The following is a 19137-nucleotide window of genomic DNA, read 5'->3' as shown; positions in this document are numbered from 1 at the left end:
TCTCAGTTCAGGCTTGTGGATGCTGACTCACCAGGTGAATATCTAGATGCCCAGCACCTAGATTAGGCTGGATTGTTTTAGGAGCCAGAGCTGATTTGGACAACAGCTTTCCCTTGCATAGCTACAGAAACACCTTAGGGAGCAGATAATCTCCAAAACTGACCACTCCCTTGTAGACCTACAGCTTTTAAGATCAGTCTCGGAGGTCCTGTTCTCATGGCCATCTATACATCAGCTCAAGTGGGTGTATATAAGAGACTGGTTTTCTTGGAGGTGACATCAAAATTGTGGAGCGACTTCACAGTCAAGACCCACCAGGTTGCCTCTCTGCCATTCAGATGTATTGAGCTACAGCTCCCATCAGCCCAAGCTGCCACAGTACAGCTGGTGTTGCAGTCCAAAACATCTGAATGGCACCAGGTTGGTGAAGGCTGCTGTAAATGATCCGCTAATTTTTTAGTTTTGTACTGCTGCCTTTTAAGCTGTTTTTCACCTTTGTCATTTTCACTCTGTGTAATAGATTTAGGCTGCAATCATAAGTCTCTGAAGTCTCCCACCCCCATCTCCCCATCCCTGCTGCGCAAGGCCAGGGCAGAATCACAGAATCACAGGATTGTGGAGTTTGAAGGGACCCCAGAGGGTCATTTAGCCCAACCGCCTACAATGCAGAAATCTCAACTAGATAATACATGCCATCCAACCTCTGCTTTAAAACCTCCAAGGAAGGAGAAATCACAGCCTCCCAAGGGAGTCCGCTCCACTGTTGAATCGCTCTTACTGTCAAAAAGTTCTTCCTGATGGTGGCAGGGGGGAGGTAGATTGCTGTGCCAGTGTGGAATGAAAACAGCAATCCTTTGCACACCTACTTGAAAGTAAGCCTTATTGTTTCCAAGGAAATATGCATCAAACAATGCTATAGAACAGAGCTGTTGTTGTTAATATAATGATGAAAGCCATGAGATTAATATATACATATTATATGTAAAAAGAGAATTACGGTGGATCTGCTTGCCTACAATTTAAAAGTTGGTATTATTCCAATGTAAATCCTTTTAGGGCTTTCATTTTTGGCAGATGTATTTTCCACCACTGGAGTTCCTTAATGTCCATTCAGATTTTTAATTTTAGTGCATTCAATGTACAATGCACATTAGAAATATCAGTTAAATATACAGGCATATTTAAAGGGAGGCTGCTATTCTCTGTATCTTCAAAGAAACCATACCTTAAGGACTGTATGTACCTTGGACAAAGGATTGGCTTCTCAACAAATCTCATATGAGGTCAGCAGCATGCTGTGGTTAATAATTTAAGAAAGACGTGTGTGTGTACGTGCATGGTTGTGTGTACATATACCGTGTTTCTCATATTATAAGACATGTCTTATATTTATTTTTTCCTCAAAAACACACACTATGGCTTATTTTCAAGGGATGTCTTATTTTTTTCCTCCTCCTCCTGCCGCGGCCGGCATTGCTGCTGCGCCTATCACTATGTCTTATTTTCGGGGTATGGCTTATATTCCTTGAATGCTTAAAAATCCTGCTATGGCTTATTTTATGGGTATGTCTTAAAATATGAGAAACAGGGTAGCATGCCTCTATATGTATCTCTGCATGGAGAAGAGAAGCTATCAGTTTCAGGCATTTGACTGTGATGTGTTCCATATTGAAAACAAACCCCAAAAGTTTGATCATGCGGAAAAATCCACAATGAACTCACACATAGGAATTACACACAGAGATGAAAAGCCTTTCTGCTAAAGACTCCATAAAGGCTCTAATGTGAACTCTGCAACAGTATTTTCAGACTGAAACACACTCATCTTCTATGATTTGAGTGAATTTTAATCTCCTCCCCACAACAGAAACAGAAGTATTTCTGAGAATATTTATTTAGATTCTAATCAACTGTTTTTCTGCAACTTGGAAACATTGGCTTGTCACTGCATTCAAATCCTCATTTCACCATCCATTGTAACCACTGTGACAAAATGACAATAGTCAAGCTTGAATATCTAGCAACAAAATATTGGGACTCATTGTTTTGAAAAAGGTATTGAACCAGAGGGTAGAAATTATGCCACATTACTATTTATATAACTACTCAATGAAGGGCAAGTTTCAAAGCTCACAGATGAAAAATGTGCAATGAACTATTCATAGACTATTTATTTACAAAGGTGGGTTGAAAATAAAATCACAAGGAAGTCTGTGAAAAATTGCAAAGAAGTGCAAGACTTTCACACATAGTTTGTGAACATCTTCTGCAGAGGAAAAGAGAAACATTTAACAATGACTGTAGCTAACAATTGGCATTGGTGTTGAGGGCTGGGCGGGTGCCCTGGGCACTGACAATGATCTATGCTGCTGGTGATACATATTGAGACTGTGGGGCTAGAGAAGGGAGATACTCCAGAGGCACATTCCAGCCAAACAGTATTGTGTAACGTTTTACTGAAATTAACTGGACTTGCCATTGCAACTAACTTGCTGGTTTGTGCCTATAATGTTGTCTGGAATATTGTTTTATTTGGACAACAAAACAAATGCTTATTATTGTTATTATTATTATTATTATTATTAGCTACAGTCATTGTTAAATGTTCCTCTTTTCCTCTGCAGAAGATGTTCACAAACTATGTGTGAAAGTCTTGCACTTCTTTGCAATTTTTCACAGACTTCCTTGTGATTTTATTTTCAACCCACCTTTGTAAATAAATAAGTCTATGTATAGTTCATTGCACATTTTTTATCTGTGAGCTTTGAAACTCGCCCTTCATTGGGTAGTTATATAAATAGTAATGTGGCATAATTTCCACCCTCTGGTTCAATACCACCAGGGCAAAGCGGGGCTGCGCTGAGCCGCCTGCCTGCCTGGGCAGGGGGGAGTCTAGTCTGTGGGTGGAGAGGAGCACTCGGCTGGGCTGGGCTGGGCTGGGCTGGGCTGGGCTGGGCGTGCCTACATGGGGGCACCTGGTTTGCACCCCCTCAAATATTGTGCTCCCAAGGCCACAGCCCCCTGGTACCCCCCACACTATGCCCCTGTAAATCACTATTAGTGGTTTGTTTAAAAGCTAATGATATTCGTCATTACATGTGGTTTAGGTGTGAGTTCTACTGTGTGCGTAAAAATTAAAAAAAAAAGGAGTGGGTGCAGTTTCAAAATGTTGTTGGTGCAGTGTTACTCTTGAAGTCTCATGTGATGTTTGTGCCATTTGTGCTAAAGTTTGCTGCTATTCTAATTTTTTGGCCAGTCACCCACACCTTGGCAAACTATTGTAGCCTACTCTACACATGCTACCTTTAAAGGATCTTCAGAAGCTGTAGCTTGTGTAGAATATGGTAGCTTGCTTAAAAATGAGATCATGTACTGCCATTGTCCCATTGCTTTTTGGCATCAAGTGAGGTTTTTATTTATTTATTTAAAAAGGCATCTCCTGGCCACTGAGTCTTCTTAGAATTATTGCTGCTGAGCAGATAGTACAAAAATACACTGACATTCAGCATCAACTATTTTTATTCTTATTTCATTAAGTGTTCTCGTAATTTGATAAAGTTACAGTTACGTTTGATACTCTTAGATTGTTGTTAATCGTGAAAGGTGCTGCTCCACTTAGCGGTACGTGGTCTTAAAATGCCACAAACAAGCAAATTAAAGCTGGCCCAATTCCCATCACTGCTGATGATGCATAAACTACGTGTGCCAATATATCTGTTTAGTTTCAAACACAAGGTGTTTGAGCTGGCTTAGGTGAAATTGCTCCTGCTTAAATAATTGGTAGCCTCAATATCACAAGCTGGAAATGTTTGCTTATAACCAAGCACACAAAATGACCTAAATTATCCCTATCCTACTAAACACTAAACAAGTGGATATAAATTCCACTAAAATCAATAGATCTAAATCCTATTGATCAGGGTGTTAGAAGCTTTTAATAATTTCATTCATGATATCTTGAACACTAAATCATATCATCTAAAAGTCCCTTTTTCTCCCAGGTTATCCAAGATTTAATAACACCACTACGCTATTTTCCAGCAGCTCTCAGGATACATCCCAGTAGCGATTTATTCAATAAGGAGCTGAGAAGGAGCCTTTAACATAGCCATCTAGTATTATGATTTATAAGATGCATAATTAAACTGTTGATATTTTTAAGGCAAATGCATACTCCAGTTGCAGAATGATGCCAGCCATTAATCAATTCAAACTGATTGTTTGATTGTATCATTTCATTTAAGAGTTTTATTTGCTATCTATGTTAATCGTATTCCTGAGTGGGTTATTCTTTTGTTTATTAAAAATGCTTTAAAATGATTACAGATTTCAAATAATATAATGTACCTAATATAATGTACATAGGACAGCACCTGTATACGAAGTGCCTAACTCGCACTGGCCAAAATGAAATGAAAGGGTTTGCACTGGCAGAAGATTAGATTATTCCAATCTATGTGCATTAACAGTTTTTCTATATGCGCACAAATATTTTCTCATTATGATTCAATTATATCATTGCCACATCCGATGCTTTCAATAGTTAAGAAATCCTCAGGCTGTTTTTACTATAATTGCCTAACAACCAGGGCTTTTTTTTCAACCAGAGCTCACCCGAGCGCTCAGTTCTGGTACCTCTCATTACCATTCTAAGAGAATGAGGAAGAAGTTCATGGTGAGCTCTGGCACCTCTTTTTCTAGAAAAATAGCATGGCTCACAACCTCATCCATGATATACCAAGTTAAGCTTCACTTTTTATTATTCTTAAAAAGCGATCTTGTAATTTTGTGTGTTCTTCCCTTTCATTGCTCATATTTTCAATTTCTATTTTGAAATGAAGTTTCATGGTGTGATACCTACGGTAACTAAGCCATATTCACAGTAGACCCACTGAAATCAAGTCTTACTTAAACCCAATGAGTTTACTTTGAGTAGCGTTGGATACCACCATATATTTTTTAAAAAGAATTCTTCTGGGCGTTACAAACCTCTGGCACCATATGTATATACATATACAATAAATTCTACCTAGGTGCCTAGTTCTAAGACATTTCTTCTGATTTGATATTAAATTCATTTGTATCAGTGAGAATCCGTATAACAACTCATGGGGGGGGGGGTTATGACGAGTGCTACCAATCTCAGAACTGCTCAATAATATTTAGAGCATTAGCTTTTAAACAAACCACTAAGTGTAATTTAATGAAGTTATTTTGGGCAATAAAATACTGTTCATTGAAAAATGTTATGTATTTATGACAGGGTGGATTTGAGTTAAATCAAATTGATTTAAATCAAATTTATATAAACCACTCGTCAGTAAGACTTGATTTAAATCATTTATTAATTTTTACAGAAAGACTGATCCTTGCTGGTTTAATCTTAATATTTACAACCAGATGAAGGCTTCATTTTTGGATTAATAAATTTTCAAAGTAGTTTTTACAGTTATATCAAAAATTACTGATTTGGTTATACTATTAAAAATACATTGACAGATAATTATTAAATTATTGTGAGGTTTTATAAGTTAACTGTTTATATTTGGACAAATTTTCTGCTGTACTTTAATGGAAGGAGAAAAATAATCATTTCCTTAATAACAATTTAAACAATTTATTTAAGTAAAGCAAGAACATTATAGCATATGTATCCATGTTTGTTAACTGATGTGGTTAAACAATTTTTAAAAAACAACAACCCTGAGACTGAGTTTTAGCACACATGAAAAATTTAAAACAAATCCTTATTTCCTGATGAATAGCCATTGGACTATAATGTAACTTAAATAGAAAACTTTAGAAAGATTTTTCCTCAAAAAACATTTTATTTTAAAAATCTGATTTAAATAAAAAAATCCAATTTAAATAAAAAAATCCTATTTTTAATATATATATTTTAAAAATCATTGATTTTTATCCACCCTGATTTATGATACTTTATATAAAACAATTTTCATAATAATATACAAGTATATATTTTCATTTCAGTGTTATAACTCTTAATGTGTATGAAATCTTCGGTAGTTTATTATAAAATTCTTTTTTAATTATTTTGTTCATTTGTATTTAAGGAGAGAGTAAGTTTCTCATAATCCAATCCAACCAGATCATTTAACTTATTTAGAAATGTTTTTGAGATTTTATTTTATCTTAATGCAACTCTGTTTTGTAACATTTTAAATCTAGTGACATTGTTTTGGTTTCCCACCATCACAAAATAAAACACCTTCTTTGCTGCCCCAGGACCTCAAAATACCAACTGGCTCCAGTTTTGATAAACTGAAGGTGATACCAAGTCTTTGAAGAGTTCTAAGCAAAACTAGATTGTAATCCTTTCCTGGTTAAAAAAGGCTCTCAAGTTAACCACACAGATAACAAATGTGTGATTCTTTCAGTACCTGTTCTCTTATGTTTTCTATTCTACAGACCCTTTGGGAAGTAAACAAATCAAAAAGATGAAAGTTTGAGGCCCTTAAAGAAAACTAGCAAAAAGACCTATTAAGCTACGATTCATAGCTGCCAAGTTATCCCTTTTTTAAAGGGATTTTTCATTATGCTGAATAGGCTTCCTCGCGAGAAAAGGGAAAACTTGGCAGCTATGCCATTCTCCAAATGGTTTATTAAAATCTAAGGCATTATAAAAACATTAAACATGTCATCTAATGGCCATATTTTATTACCGTACTGTATCCTGCAATGCTGTGGTTGTTACAAGCAATATCAAAAGTCCATTAGATGCTGCACAGAACAAAAATAGAGGAAACCTAGTGTCATTCTGGGTCTACCAACCATCAAAAACACAGACAAATTAAAACTCTACCTTGTGAAACTTAAGCCTCTATAGTAAATGCAGACCAACCACTGGGAAAATCATTCTGGAAAAGGATCAGGGTTTCCGGGCATAATGGTCCCACAAAACTAGGTCCTACTGCTCCTTTTAAAGAAGGTGTATCATTCACCTGTCCCATGCACCTTATTATGAAAAAGGTCACACAAATATTTCGTTTCTCAGTCCTGCACCTACATTACTTTCCCATTGGTTGCAATTCAAACTAGTCATATGTTACAGTTGCCTAAAGTCCCCACTAATACATGAAAAAGTATTTGTGCAAACAAACCATGCAAGTTAATGGTTATGTTTGGTTATCACAATAAACACGGAGCATTGGTTATTAAACTGGCTTGTTTTAACAGCCATGGGTTCAAAGCCACATCCTAAACCTGGTTAATCTAAAACCAAAGCAGAAGTTTCTGATCTCCTAGTGGAGGCGGGAATCTCTCTCTCTCTCTCTCTCTCTCTCTCTCTCTCTCTCTCTCTCTCTCTCTCTCTCTCGTGTGTGGGTGGGGGGTTTCTCATAACTCTAAACCATGAATTAACATTATGTCAGAATGAAAATAATATCCAGCAGAAATGAAGTACAGTGCAACAACCCAGTGCAGATGGTATGTGGGAAAAGAATACCTCATCTAATACAATGCGTTTCTGACTCTTTATTCATCACACAATTTACGCGCGTTAGCATTTCCATAATTTGTCCACACTTTTCATATAACTGGCTGCTGCGGTATAATTCACATTATTGTGAGGCAGAGAGAAAATAGGCAAATAAATCAACTGCAAGGACTATGGTAGGGAACACAGGGTTCAGCTCAGTTCAGAAACCTGATAATGTACATGTTTATTGTTTTTAAAATGTTGTATATCCTTCCTCCCTAAGAGCAGTGTACATTAAAAACAATATGAAATAAAGACAAGTTATAGAAAACAGTAAAACTCACAGCAGCCCCCCAAAATTAAGAGGTCTCAAAACCTTTATTAAAATGAAATGTTTTAACTGTCCTATTGAACACAAGCAGTGAAGGAACCATAGAGAGGAATGGGTCAGTGCATTTGGCTTTTAATCAGAAGGTTGGTGGTTTGTGCCCACCAAGGGATGGCTTTGGGAGGAATTTCTGCATTGCAGAGGGTTAGACTTGATGACCCTTGGGGTCTCTTCCAACTCTACAATTCTAGGATTCTATCTCAAGAAGAAGAGTGTTTCAGAGGGCAGGAACCATCACAGAAAATGCCCTTTTGTGCACTGTTGTGTGGGATGGAGGAAAAAATATTTTTGAATGGATTTAGACACAGAATCTGGCTTTTCTGACCCAATCAAGTATTGTATCACCTCTTGAATACAAAAGTTTATGTCAGAACCTCTCATGCATTTTCATGTTTTTTTAAAAAAAACCTGGATAATTATATGCAAAATTATACATCTATTATACGTATATGTATATCTAGTATATAAAAGAAGCACCATTTTGTCCTGTATAAGTACAATATTAAAACACAAGTATTATTCCGTTATATGCATTGCTGCATGTATCTCTTTTATGTGGGCACTACCATAAGAAACCTGGAATGCATATGCGTATAATATGCATATAATATTATGCATATAAAATGCTAAAATGTTTCTCTTTTTAGCAGAGCTGGTTTTTTTTAAAAAAACTTGCTTGTCACTGAGATCAAGGAGCAAGGCAGGAATTGGGGGGAATAATATCTTTGGATAAGGTCGGCATAAACATTTTCAGAAAATTCCATCCCTAATTGTTGTCTTAGGAATAGCTGAAGGGACAGTAAGAAAGGCATATGTGGAAGGTCTCGATTCTCAGACAGGATGGTATGGAGGAAGATGGTCTTTCAGATAACCTTGTCCCTAAGGCTTTATAGGTCAACCAGAACTCTGACTTGTGCTGGGAGACAAATGGGCAGCCAATGCAGAATGCAGTTGGATAACATGAGCACTATATCTCACCTGCCTAAGAAATCTGGTGGCAGCATTCTGATCCAACTGTTCAGAATGGTCTGAATGGTCTTCAAAGGTACGGTAGCCCTATATTCAGCATGTTAAAATAACCAAGATGGCATGGATCATCCCAGCCAAATTGTAAGTTTTAAAAAACATGACGCAGGATGGCGCAGAAATCTTATTCATGCAAAGATGGTTCTAGCCATGTCCAAGATTTGAAAATCCAGGTCTAAGACTCAGCCCAAAATTACCTCAAATAGCATGCCCCTTCAATGCCAATGAACCTCCAAACCGAAATCCTGCCTACTGATCAGAAGAACTAGCTTTGGTTTCTGTTTAGCCCTTATCCAGCTCATCATGGACATCAAACACTGGATTGCCTCTTTGAAATCTTAGATTTCATATTATTCATTGTTGTTTTTTGGAAAGATTGGCTTGAGAATGTGTAGATAACTAAATCTCAGAGCAGGAGAGGCCTTGGCAGGATTCACTCCTTTGCCCCTCCCTGCCATCAGAGAAGCAGAATAAGCAGAGATCAATTTTTTATAGTTAATGCAGGCTGCATAAACTGTTTTTCCCCCCTTCGTGCACCAGATTTGGCTCTATTTTAAGTACAGTCTGCCAGGGCAGCCAGACACTAAGTTTATAATATGACAAAATTTCAGTCTTCTCTTACAGATCCCCATTTCAGCAGTGACTCATGCAGTGGTGGCCTTTCGTACTGCAGTACTCTCCAGAGGCACTTCCAATGTACATGTTCTAAAAATACTGCTAGAAAATGACCAAATATTTGATTTCCCCCTTTTTTTACATTTGGGTTTGAGATGCATGAATGACAAATTCCTGAACCTGTGTGTCTGACCACCCACTCACACAAATGGCAGCTGCTGTGATTTTCTTATAGTTTCCCCATTCTTGCTAAAGAAAAAAAAATGAATTTCCTAAAGGATCTAGGTCTAAGGGTGTACATCTCCAGAGTTCAGTCTAATTGACCGTGTACTCAATTAGAATTGTTACTAATCTAATTCACTGCAAGCAATGAGATGGATCACCTTCACATACCTTCCAGACTTAACTCAATTCAAAAAATTATTTTTGAAGGTGATGGGTCCCTCACCCCTGCTTAGGCCTGTCTAGAAAAGCATGCAAGTTGTAAACCGCATATATGGTTCCAGTCTCAAGAGAAAACACCAACTAAAATACACCCCACCCCAAATTCTATGCTTTAGTTCAACTCTCATATGCAAATATTAAACCAGCATTGGTTCAGTCCAAAGTGAGATGCCTTCCAAAATTTTGTGATGCATGAATTCACTGAACAAAATCAAAATAGGCATCTGGAGGTGAACAGATTTTCCTACAAAGTACAGGAGAATTGACACATTGTTAAGATTTCTTACAGGGAAATAGCCCAGGATCTGCGCTCCAGAAGAGGTGGGAAACCATCTCCTATGAGGAATATTGACTGTTCTGAGACCTTCCCAGCCAGCCCACTTCATTGTATTTTCTTTAGCAACCTTTTTAAGGAAACCAGGAGTCTCTGCTCGACTTCTAAATGATTCAACATATACTTTGGTGCAGACATGCTTGCGATTGCTATCACAATACCACAAAACACTATGTACGCATTATCCCTCACTAAAAAGGATGTGAAGGGGTAAGTAAAACAGTATGGGGACATACTATTACACCATTCCTGGAAAGTATAGCCTTGTCAGAGGGTAGAAAAGAAGTCACTATTGTTGTGGATGAATCCATGAATCATGGTGCAAGGTGGTGATGGTGGTAAAGTCATTGATTGTGCTTGCTTCAGATGTTGTTCATTTCCCTCCCTCCCTCCCACCCACCCATTCATTCATTCCATTCAAAAATCATGAAGTTTGATGGCATGATTGTGACATGGGCCACTTTTATGCCCAAATGAAGGCTATTTTGTAATCAGCAAAATCATTCTTTACATGGAAAAAGATGGTGAACTAAAACCAAAACAAAACCCACTGCTTTGTTTTATTTTTAAATAACAAGCCTGGTATTTAAAAGTCTTGCTGATTTCACGGAAACGTTAAACTCCTGCTTAAATTTCTCTCGCTTGAAATCAAGAGAGTAGTTGAAAATGCTTGCCTCTGGCAAGGTTGGGCCTATGGTATATAAAACGTGGTTCAAAACAGAATTGAGCGACACATTTCCAAACCTGAAGGATTTTCAATGCCAAATTTCCACCTGAAGCAGAGATGCTGTAAAACAGGCGCTGGCATAATAGGTGAAAGCTTCTTTGTGAGATACGGTAGATGCTGGGGTGTTGCATCACGCCGCTTGGCTTAAATGAAGAGACACCAGTACAACTCGCCGCCCACATTCAGCCGAAGAAAGGAAAGCGGTGCGGGCGAAAAAGACTCGGTGCGAGTCTGGCACTTCTGCGCGGGAGCGAGCGGAGGCCTGTTGCACGCCGGCCAGCGGCGGGCTTGTTTGCCCGGCCCGAAGTGGAGCCGAGCAGGAAGCAGAAAGTGCCTGCAGATGCTGCCCCCCACTTCAAAGGGCACCAGGAGCCCCCGCTTCCCAGCCCCCGAAGCTGAGGACAATGGAAGCCGCTGGGCGCCCCGCTGTACGAAGGGCCGCTGCCTATCTCCATGACAAAGGGGGCACGCTTGTAAATTTGCCCTGGGCTTGAGGGAGGCGCTCGCAGGCCCTTTCATGAACCAGTTCCTGGTCCCTGCCGCCTTTGAACTGGGCAGCGCCGCGGGGTCTTTCCCCGGCATGTTCATTTGCGTTTCCCTGGGGAGAGACTTCCACTTTCCCACCCGGCAGCAAGCCCAGCCCTTTAAAATCCTGACCCCGCGCAGAGTTCAAGAGTTCAGCGCCATCACGAAGCCGGCCTGCTGGAGAGCTCCCGGGTGTGCGCGAACACGCGAGGGGGCCGAAAAGCTCCCGAGGAATTATGGAATTGGCGGGAAAGTTCGCTCGCGCCCTTTCCCCCTCATAAAAACGCAGGGAAGAGATCTCCAGAAGCGGAAGAGTTTTAAAAGTTCATTCATATCAGCGGCTCTATTCGGAGTATGGCTAACGCTGGATGAGAACCACTGCCACAGTCCGTCCGTCACGTTCCAGCGTTGGGTTAGCACTTGGACGGCCAGGGTCCAGATCCTTGCTCAGCCATGAAATTTACTGGGTGGCGCTGAGCCTAATTTACCTCGCAGGGTTGTAGCGAAGATTAAACTGGATGGAAGAGAACCAACCAAGTATGTCACCTTGAGCTCCTTTGCTTGACCACACCATATACATAATTCCCACCTGTAAAAAAAAGGTACCCCAGAATTTATAATTTACATCCCATTTTTTCACTGTGAGTCAAGGTGGATTTGTGACATTTTGAAACACCAAATCATTTTAAAAGGAAACAGAAGCAGGCAGTGAGCAGAATGTCAGATTTGGACAGCAGAGATCGAATGCCCAGCCATGAGGTTGGCTCTGGGACGGTTATCTACCACACAAGCTGTTGGTGAGGAGAGTTAAATTATTATGTAATGTATTGTCGACAGGTAATCTATATTCTTGTCCGTTCCCCACCTTTTTCACTTTTAATTCCTTTTGATATTGAATGCAAGTTTGCATTTAATTGTACATTTTGTAATTCTGCAGAAGTTCTATTTATTTTGATAAATTACACAATTACAAATCTTTGTTTGCCCAATCATCAGCAGAAAGGTTAAAACGATAGGCTACTCCTATTATAGCTCTCATGTGGACATAAACACTATAAAGAGATGACCTGTCCTCCACCCCACCCACACAAGTATGGCCTCTGTAAAACTGATTTCATATGTGAAATCAGTTCATTTGATTGCAAACCATGATTCATGTTTCTTTTAAAAAAATACTCCCAGTGTAACCCTATCCTTGCCTACTCACAAGTAACTTCAATTTAGTTCAATAAAGCTTTCTTCTAGGTAAGTGATAAAGAGTTGCTGCTTTAACAGCATTAGAAGAACACTTTGCACATGATGAAATGCATTCTGGTCTGTGAAAGCTTTATGTCACAATAAATGTGTTAGTTAAACCCAATTTATTGTCAAATAAGCAGTCACACTTCAAAAAGAGCCACTGAACTCTTTGTTATTTTTACATCTTATGGTGATATTAAGTAGCTCATCCTTGTACAACACCTAATTTTTCACAGAAAATCACCCTACAGCATAGCTGTCAAGTTCTCCCTTTTTTCAAGGGAAATTCCCTTATGCTGAATAGGCTTCCTCGGGAGAAAATGGAAAACTTGGCAGCTATGCCCTACAGATCCATCATTCTCACATACTCTTCCCTTAATTAAGAACAAATAAATAACACTCAGTATACTTGCACTCACTAAAATGGATTAGAGTATAAACACAAGAATTGAAAGGTGGGAATCTACCTTTTTACCACTCTGGTTATGACTAAAACAATATGATTACAGTACAGACAATATTAAAGCGTAACTAATCTGTGTTAAGTGATCTTGACTATGTGCAGATGTCTATGTATGCACTCACCACACACCTACATACAGAATTTCCACAAAATAAAGCATATCTCAGCTCCAGTGGAACTCTCCTTTCGTACACAGGTGTAACCCATCCTTGCAAAACATCAAATTCTTCCATACAATCATACGAAAATATCTTTTCATTCTTCTTTGCATACTAAACCATCACATTAAGCAAATCCATCACCTAGTTTAGTAGTTCCACATTATTTGTCAACAGATCAGTCCAGACCCAAATGAGTGATCCAACAGTTTCTCATTTAAAGAAGAGGTGGTGATCAAGACTGTGGCTGATGTAACTTAATGCTACCAGGGCTATGGTCGGAATCCATGTAGCAGAGCCAGAGTGCTAAAGCTAAACAGCTTTGGGGCTGGTGGGTACCTGGACTAGAGGCTGCCTAGAAGTTATGTAAACTGGTTTGAGTTCTATTGAAGAAATGTTTAAGAAAAGTAGAATTTAAACCATCCGTCCATATTAAATCCACCCTTAAATCACATCTCACCCCCAGTCACTTGCTCCACAAAAACAAAGCATATCTCAGATCCAGGAAAGATTTCTCTGCTTGCTTAACTAGGTTCTAAGTTTTTCTTGGCATTTACTCACACAAATTAGAAAATGTCAGCTGATTCTACTCATCTGCCTCAGGACACCCAAAAGAGCTGGTTTGCCATTCCCAATAACCGCCTCCAGCACGGATCTGAAAAGGACTTGCAAACATTCAGGATCAGAACTGAAATAGTGAAACCTTATTGCATACGAAGTGCAGAAGCTTCATGGTAACAGCTTCCAAAATTATAGATCTATAAAATAAATAACTGTACTCAAAGGAGCATCTCATTTTAAAGTATCATAGACCTGGCTGATTCCCAGCAATCAGAAGAAGGGGAATAGAAATATTAAAGCTAAGTCCATGCTTATGTCCTATAATGATCCAAAATTTGATTAGATCCCATGTGGAATATTGATTTTTCCAGACAAATGCATGAGTGCATCTTTGAGGCTGTGCTTAAGCAAGGCCACTTCGCATCTTATGTGAAACAATTGTTTATGTTTTAAAAGGTATATGTAGCAGAAAATTGGAACATGGACACTTTTCTGTCAGTGTACGCAGACTGCAATTCAAGATAAACTTACTAGAAGGGAGTCTTATTGAACATAGTGGAGGATTCTTATAATACTGCATTGCTAGCAAGTATATACTAAAAACAAAGTGTGACGTATCCCACAAACAAGAGAGCTCATAAACACAGCAGCTCCTTGATTAATGAACACAAGTCCCTGCAAATGGGGCATACTTTCCCCAAGATGCCACCTTTATTTTATTATTTTAAAACAGAAACACATAAGATGATCCTTGAAATATAAAATAATGTTGACAAAGCAAGAAGATTGCCCACCCCCTTGGATGCTAACACATCCAAATACGTATATTAACCCCCTCCCCACAACTGGTCCTTTTTCAAAGGGTCTACTCAAAAAATATTTCCAGGTTACCAAACTATTTGCAATCAACATAGATTGCTGTATCCATCAGAGTTGCCTCAACATAATATTTACCTGCAGAGGCTGTCAGTAATCTAGACTGAGAAAATGTCAGTTTACTACAGGCTTACTAGATGAGAGAAAAATTAACTTGTGACTCAGTGCTAGAATCTGAGTGAAGTGTTTGACAATGATACTGAAAAAATTCGACAGTTAAAGGTAGCTATTTGAAAGTTCTAGCCATCCATTTTATAGCAAAAACATACATACACAGCCATCAGCCCAAACCATAAACTTCATGGTATTAATGTTACATACTGTATTATCTTCATCCAGTCTTATTTTCTTGGAAATCCTTCATTGCACCCACTCCTCGGTACTATGACCTTTATAATTTTGGCTATAACTTTTTCAGAAAAAAGAAGTCATACTTCCAGGTAAATCTCTTTAGTCATAGTCAATGTGATTAACATATACTGTAGTATGGATCTCATACACACACCGGCTAAGATCCACATTTAAGCGCCCTTAACTCTGTGCTGAGTTGTGACCATTGTCTTGGATATATGAAGCAAACTGAGACCATTTGTCAATCTATCCCAGTATTGCCTACTCTGACTGGCAGAGGCTCTCACTACCTGCCACTTCTTTTGGCCAGAGATGCTAGGGATTGAACCTGGCACGTTTTGCAAGCAAAGCACCAAGTTATATACTCTCTCTCCCCAGTGGACAAATCTATATGTATGAAGGGTACGCATGACAACAGCATATAATCTGCAGGTTTAACTGCTAAGTGTAGAGTCTGAAATGGCCCTGGGTGTGCAGCCAACCTCTCAAGCACCCTTTTATGTTAAAATGCCGTTTGACCACAAACTCTTATGTCTACAAGTTGATGGGCGAAAGATAATGAAGAGTAAACCTTATAAAGTTGACAGCTCAGTCCTACTAACCAGCAACGGAAACTAGTGTGGGGCTTGCTCAGCGAAAAAAGGAAAGGCAGAGAAACAGCAGAAGTTAGTCTCCTGCGTGACCTAAGCGAGCCCTCTCCCCAGGAGCAAAAGGAGGAAAGAAACGGAGACGGTTCCTTACCATTGCCGCTGTTGGTGGGGACGGGGCGCCTCATCCACTCATAAGGCGTGCGCCTTTGCGCATTTGGCGAGAGCTGGGGCAGCGAGCTGCTCATAGGCGGAGGCAGCAGTCCAGAGCCCGGTGGCTGAATTGGATTAAAATCAGGGGGGCTGTATCCGAGCTGCCCCGGGTTGGCGACAGAAGAAGGGGCTCCTGTGCCATAGGAGTGCCAATCCTCTTTGGTGGGGGTGTAGGGAGAGCCCCAGGCGCCCGCGGGTTGCCCATGGTGAGGATCGCTGTTAATCCCAGGCACGTGGTGGTAGCTGGCAAACTCCGAATACTGAGGGGGCACCGGCACGTAATTCTGAGGGCTGAGGTTCAGGCTGGGGTGCCTGACCGGGTTGGGGTACATGTTGGTGGCGTCCTTATCCAACAGGTATCCCACATACATCATCCCCAAGTGGCCCTGCGCGCATAATGTGTGCGCCCTGTGCCACAGCCGCGTCTTCCCAGGCCTGCCCTTACCGATCACTCGCAGCTTCTTCCTGATTAGCTGTTCACCTGAACTTCTTGGTCAGTGGTGTGGGTTTTTTTCTTTTTCTCCCTTCACTTCCCCACTTTGCAAAGGCACCTCCCAGAGGAAAGGCTTTTTATTGGGCCAAGCTCCCGGAGCATTTGCATTGAAAGGCAGGTTTGCATTTCAAAGTGCAGGAATCAAAGGGAAGCCACTGGGTACAAATTACTCAGCAGATAGAAATGACGGGGTGGGGGAGAGGAAAGGCCCTGACAGAGGAGGTTATGCTTAAGATGGTAAGGAAGGCCTGAGAAGTTCCCAGAGAAAACAAAGAAATCCAGGCACAAAAGGGGTCATCAGGTAAAGGGCCCAGGAGGAAAACGGGGAGGGGGGAGGGAGAGGTGGTATTTCCATGGGTTTTCCCAGGCAGTGGGCAGGTAGTCGCCGTCATTTAGTTACAAGACCGGCAACCTGGCATCTCCACCAGTTGGAGCACCTGATTAAAAAAGAGACTTACAAAAAATTGAAGGGGTCGTAAGGGGCTTTAGTCTGTTCGTTTTGGATTTTAGTTTCTCACGATCAGCTCTGTAGAAGCAATGGTGTTTATTATGTGAAACAAGCAGAGTTTTCCGTGCAAAAAATGGACACCGATTCCACTTTTAAATCCCTCTGAGACCCCGAAGCCACATAGCCATGCTGGAGTGGTCTTTCTAATAATCCCATCCCAACCATTTAAGATGGTACATAGGCTACCAGACGCCTGAGGATGCCTTAACGGGACATCCCAGAAACCTGGGCCTAATATTTGCCTGGAGATATTGGGTGGGGGAACTTTATCTTTATAAATATTAACGTAATAATCAGGTGAGTCTACGTTTTCTTGAAAGGTTCAGTTTTCACAGCTTCCTGCTTCAAATGAACATAACACACACACAAATTTCTCCACTTTGAAGAACAAACACATCATCATCATCATTATTAAAATATTCAAGTAGAATCAACTGCATCCATTCAGGAAGAAGATTTTAATAAGAAAAAACACACTGGTCTTTTAAAATCACCACCACCCCAACCATCATTGGACAACCTTTTTTCCTGGTTGTCGGAAGTGTCCAAAGAATGACAGGCAGCAGTGCTGAGCTTGTTAAAAGACGACGTGCTCTTCCAGTGGATCTCTCCAATATAAACACCTCCATGAATATTAAGAAAGGCAGCTGTTAATAATTCGAAACGCTAATCCTCATTGCACACCTTTGAAAGGAGATTTTTTTAAAAATTAGAAATTTCGAAAAACAGAGAAATCAAGTAGGGAAGCGGAAGGAGGAAGGAAGAGAGAAAGAAAACAAGAGCTCATTTATCTTCGGGTGACGCTCTTCTCTGATGCGAGGTCATAATACTAGTAATTGGTAGGAATGCTTTCCAAAACTAACTTTTATGTTTACGTATCTATTCGAAATATTTGCTGCCCGCTCTTCACTCAGCAGTCGATTTAGGACATTTATTACATTTTATTACATTTCCATTATAGTTCTCTTCAGCCCTTCCTCCCGCAGCGTCCCAACGTAGCGAAGAAAACATCATCAAAACTATCTTTAGAGTCATTAAAAAGGTTTAAAACTACATCTCTACAGTAGTCTGCCTCTCTCTAATATAATATAATATTATTTATTTATTTCATTTGTATTCTATCTTTTCTCCGGGGGCACACATGATTCTCTTCCTCCCCATTGTACCCCTCCCCAACAACAGCCCTGCGAGGTAAGCTAGGCTGAGACAGTGACGGACCCAACATCACCAAGCGAGCTTAAAGGCTTAGTGGGGATTTGGACCCCGTAACAATAGTCTCAGTGTGAGTGTATGTGCACGTACATATACACACGTGTTTACACCATCTCTTCTTCGGTATTTTTTGGAGTTACATAACAAAACAGCCACTGATATTGACTCTGGTAGCTAAATCTCCCTGACAGGGCAAGAAACACGGAGCATGGCTTCCTGGAACGATCGTGAATCTTTTGGTATTGAAAGAGGACAGTTCTGTGTGTGGCATAGATCAAAATTTTAAAAGAGCCCCTTTTCCTTCGTTTCTGAGCAGCAAGCACAAACCGTTTGCTACTACAATAAGAAACACTAATGCGGCTAATTCAAATGAGAGGGGCTTGCTGATACCAGTAAGATAACGTGGGCAATGAAATCCATAGGATCTCCGTGTACGGTGATTTACTGCGCCGAGATTTCAAACCACTCTTCCTGCAGATCCTGAATTCAGGAAGGCTGGGACCTGCTGCTGGGAACCACCCTCAGATTTCCATCCCCAAAAGCCTCCTGAGTGTCAGGGCTTGCCCTCTCCAAACTGCCCCCACCCCGCCAGCCGTGCCTTTTATCCTTTTGAAGGCAACTCACACCTACACGTTGCTAGAAGCCCAGCCGTTGTCCCACAAGAAGAGGAACTCCTCCTTCCTTGGGGAGAAGAGGCGCGCCCCTAACAAAAGGCGCATGCAAAGGAGGGTGGTCGTGCTCCACGGCAGGGATTTCTCCTGCTCGCGGCTTCCTTATTTTACTTGGAAGAAGAGACAAGTTCAGCAGCCCAGAAAAGAAAAAAAAGGCACAGGTTGCAATCCTCTCCTTACTTACTGGAGAAAGTCTCAGTGATTTTAGAGGGTTGTACTGAAAGCTGAGTACTGTACTAACTGCCTGCTTGAGTTTGTCCAAGGGTCTCATAACCCCCAGCAGGGCTCTGAAAACGTTTCCAGTTTAA

General features: G+C 40.3%; 1 protein-coding gene across 3 annotated transcripts in view; it reads right to left on the bottom strand.

The window, feature by feature from the left end:
• The window catches only part of CDX1 (caudal type homeobox 1), a 42850-nt gene extending 26370 nt beyond the window's left edge, over positions 1–16480 (bottom strand). For all 3 annotated transcript variants that reach the window (XR_015948186.1, XR_015948187.1, XM_035105657.3), the window contains exon 1: positions 15887–16480. Coding sequence is in view for 1 of the 3 variants with exons in the window: in XM_035105657.3 (XP_034961548.1) it covers positions 15887–16319 (433 nt within the window). In the remaining 2 variants the exon portion in view is untranslated. The remainder of the gene's footprint in view (positions 1–15886) is intronic.
• Between the last annotated feature and the right edge of the window lie 2657 nt (positions 16481–19137).

This window comes from Zootoca vivipara, chromosome 2, assembly GCF_965207765.1.
Source record: "Zootoca vivipara chromosome 2, rZooViv2.hap1.1, whole genome shotgun sequence".
NCBI classification, from domain to species: domain Eukaryota; kingdom Metazoa; phylum Chordata; class Lepidosauria; order Squamata; family Lacertidae; genus Zootoca; species Zootoca vivipara.
Note: the sequence above shows the minus strand (reverse complement) of the source record. Positions and strands in the feature narration are given on the sequence as shown.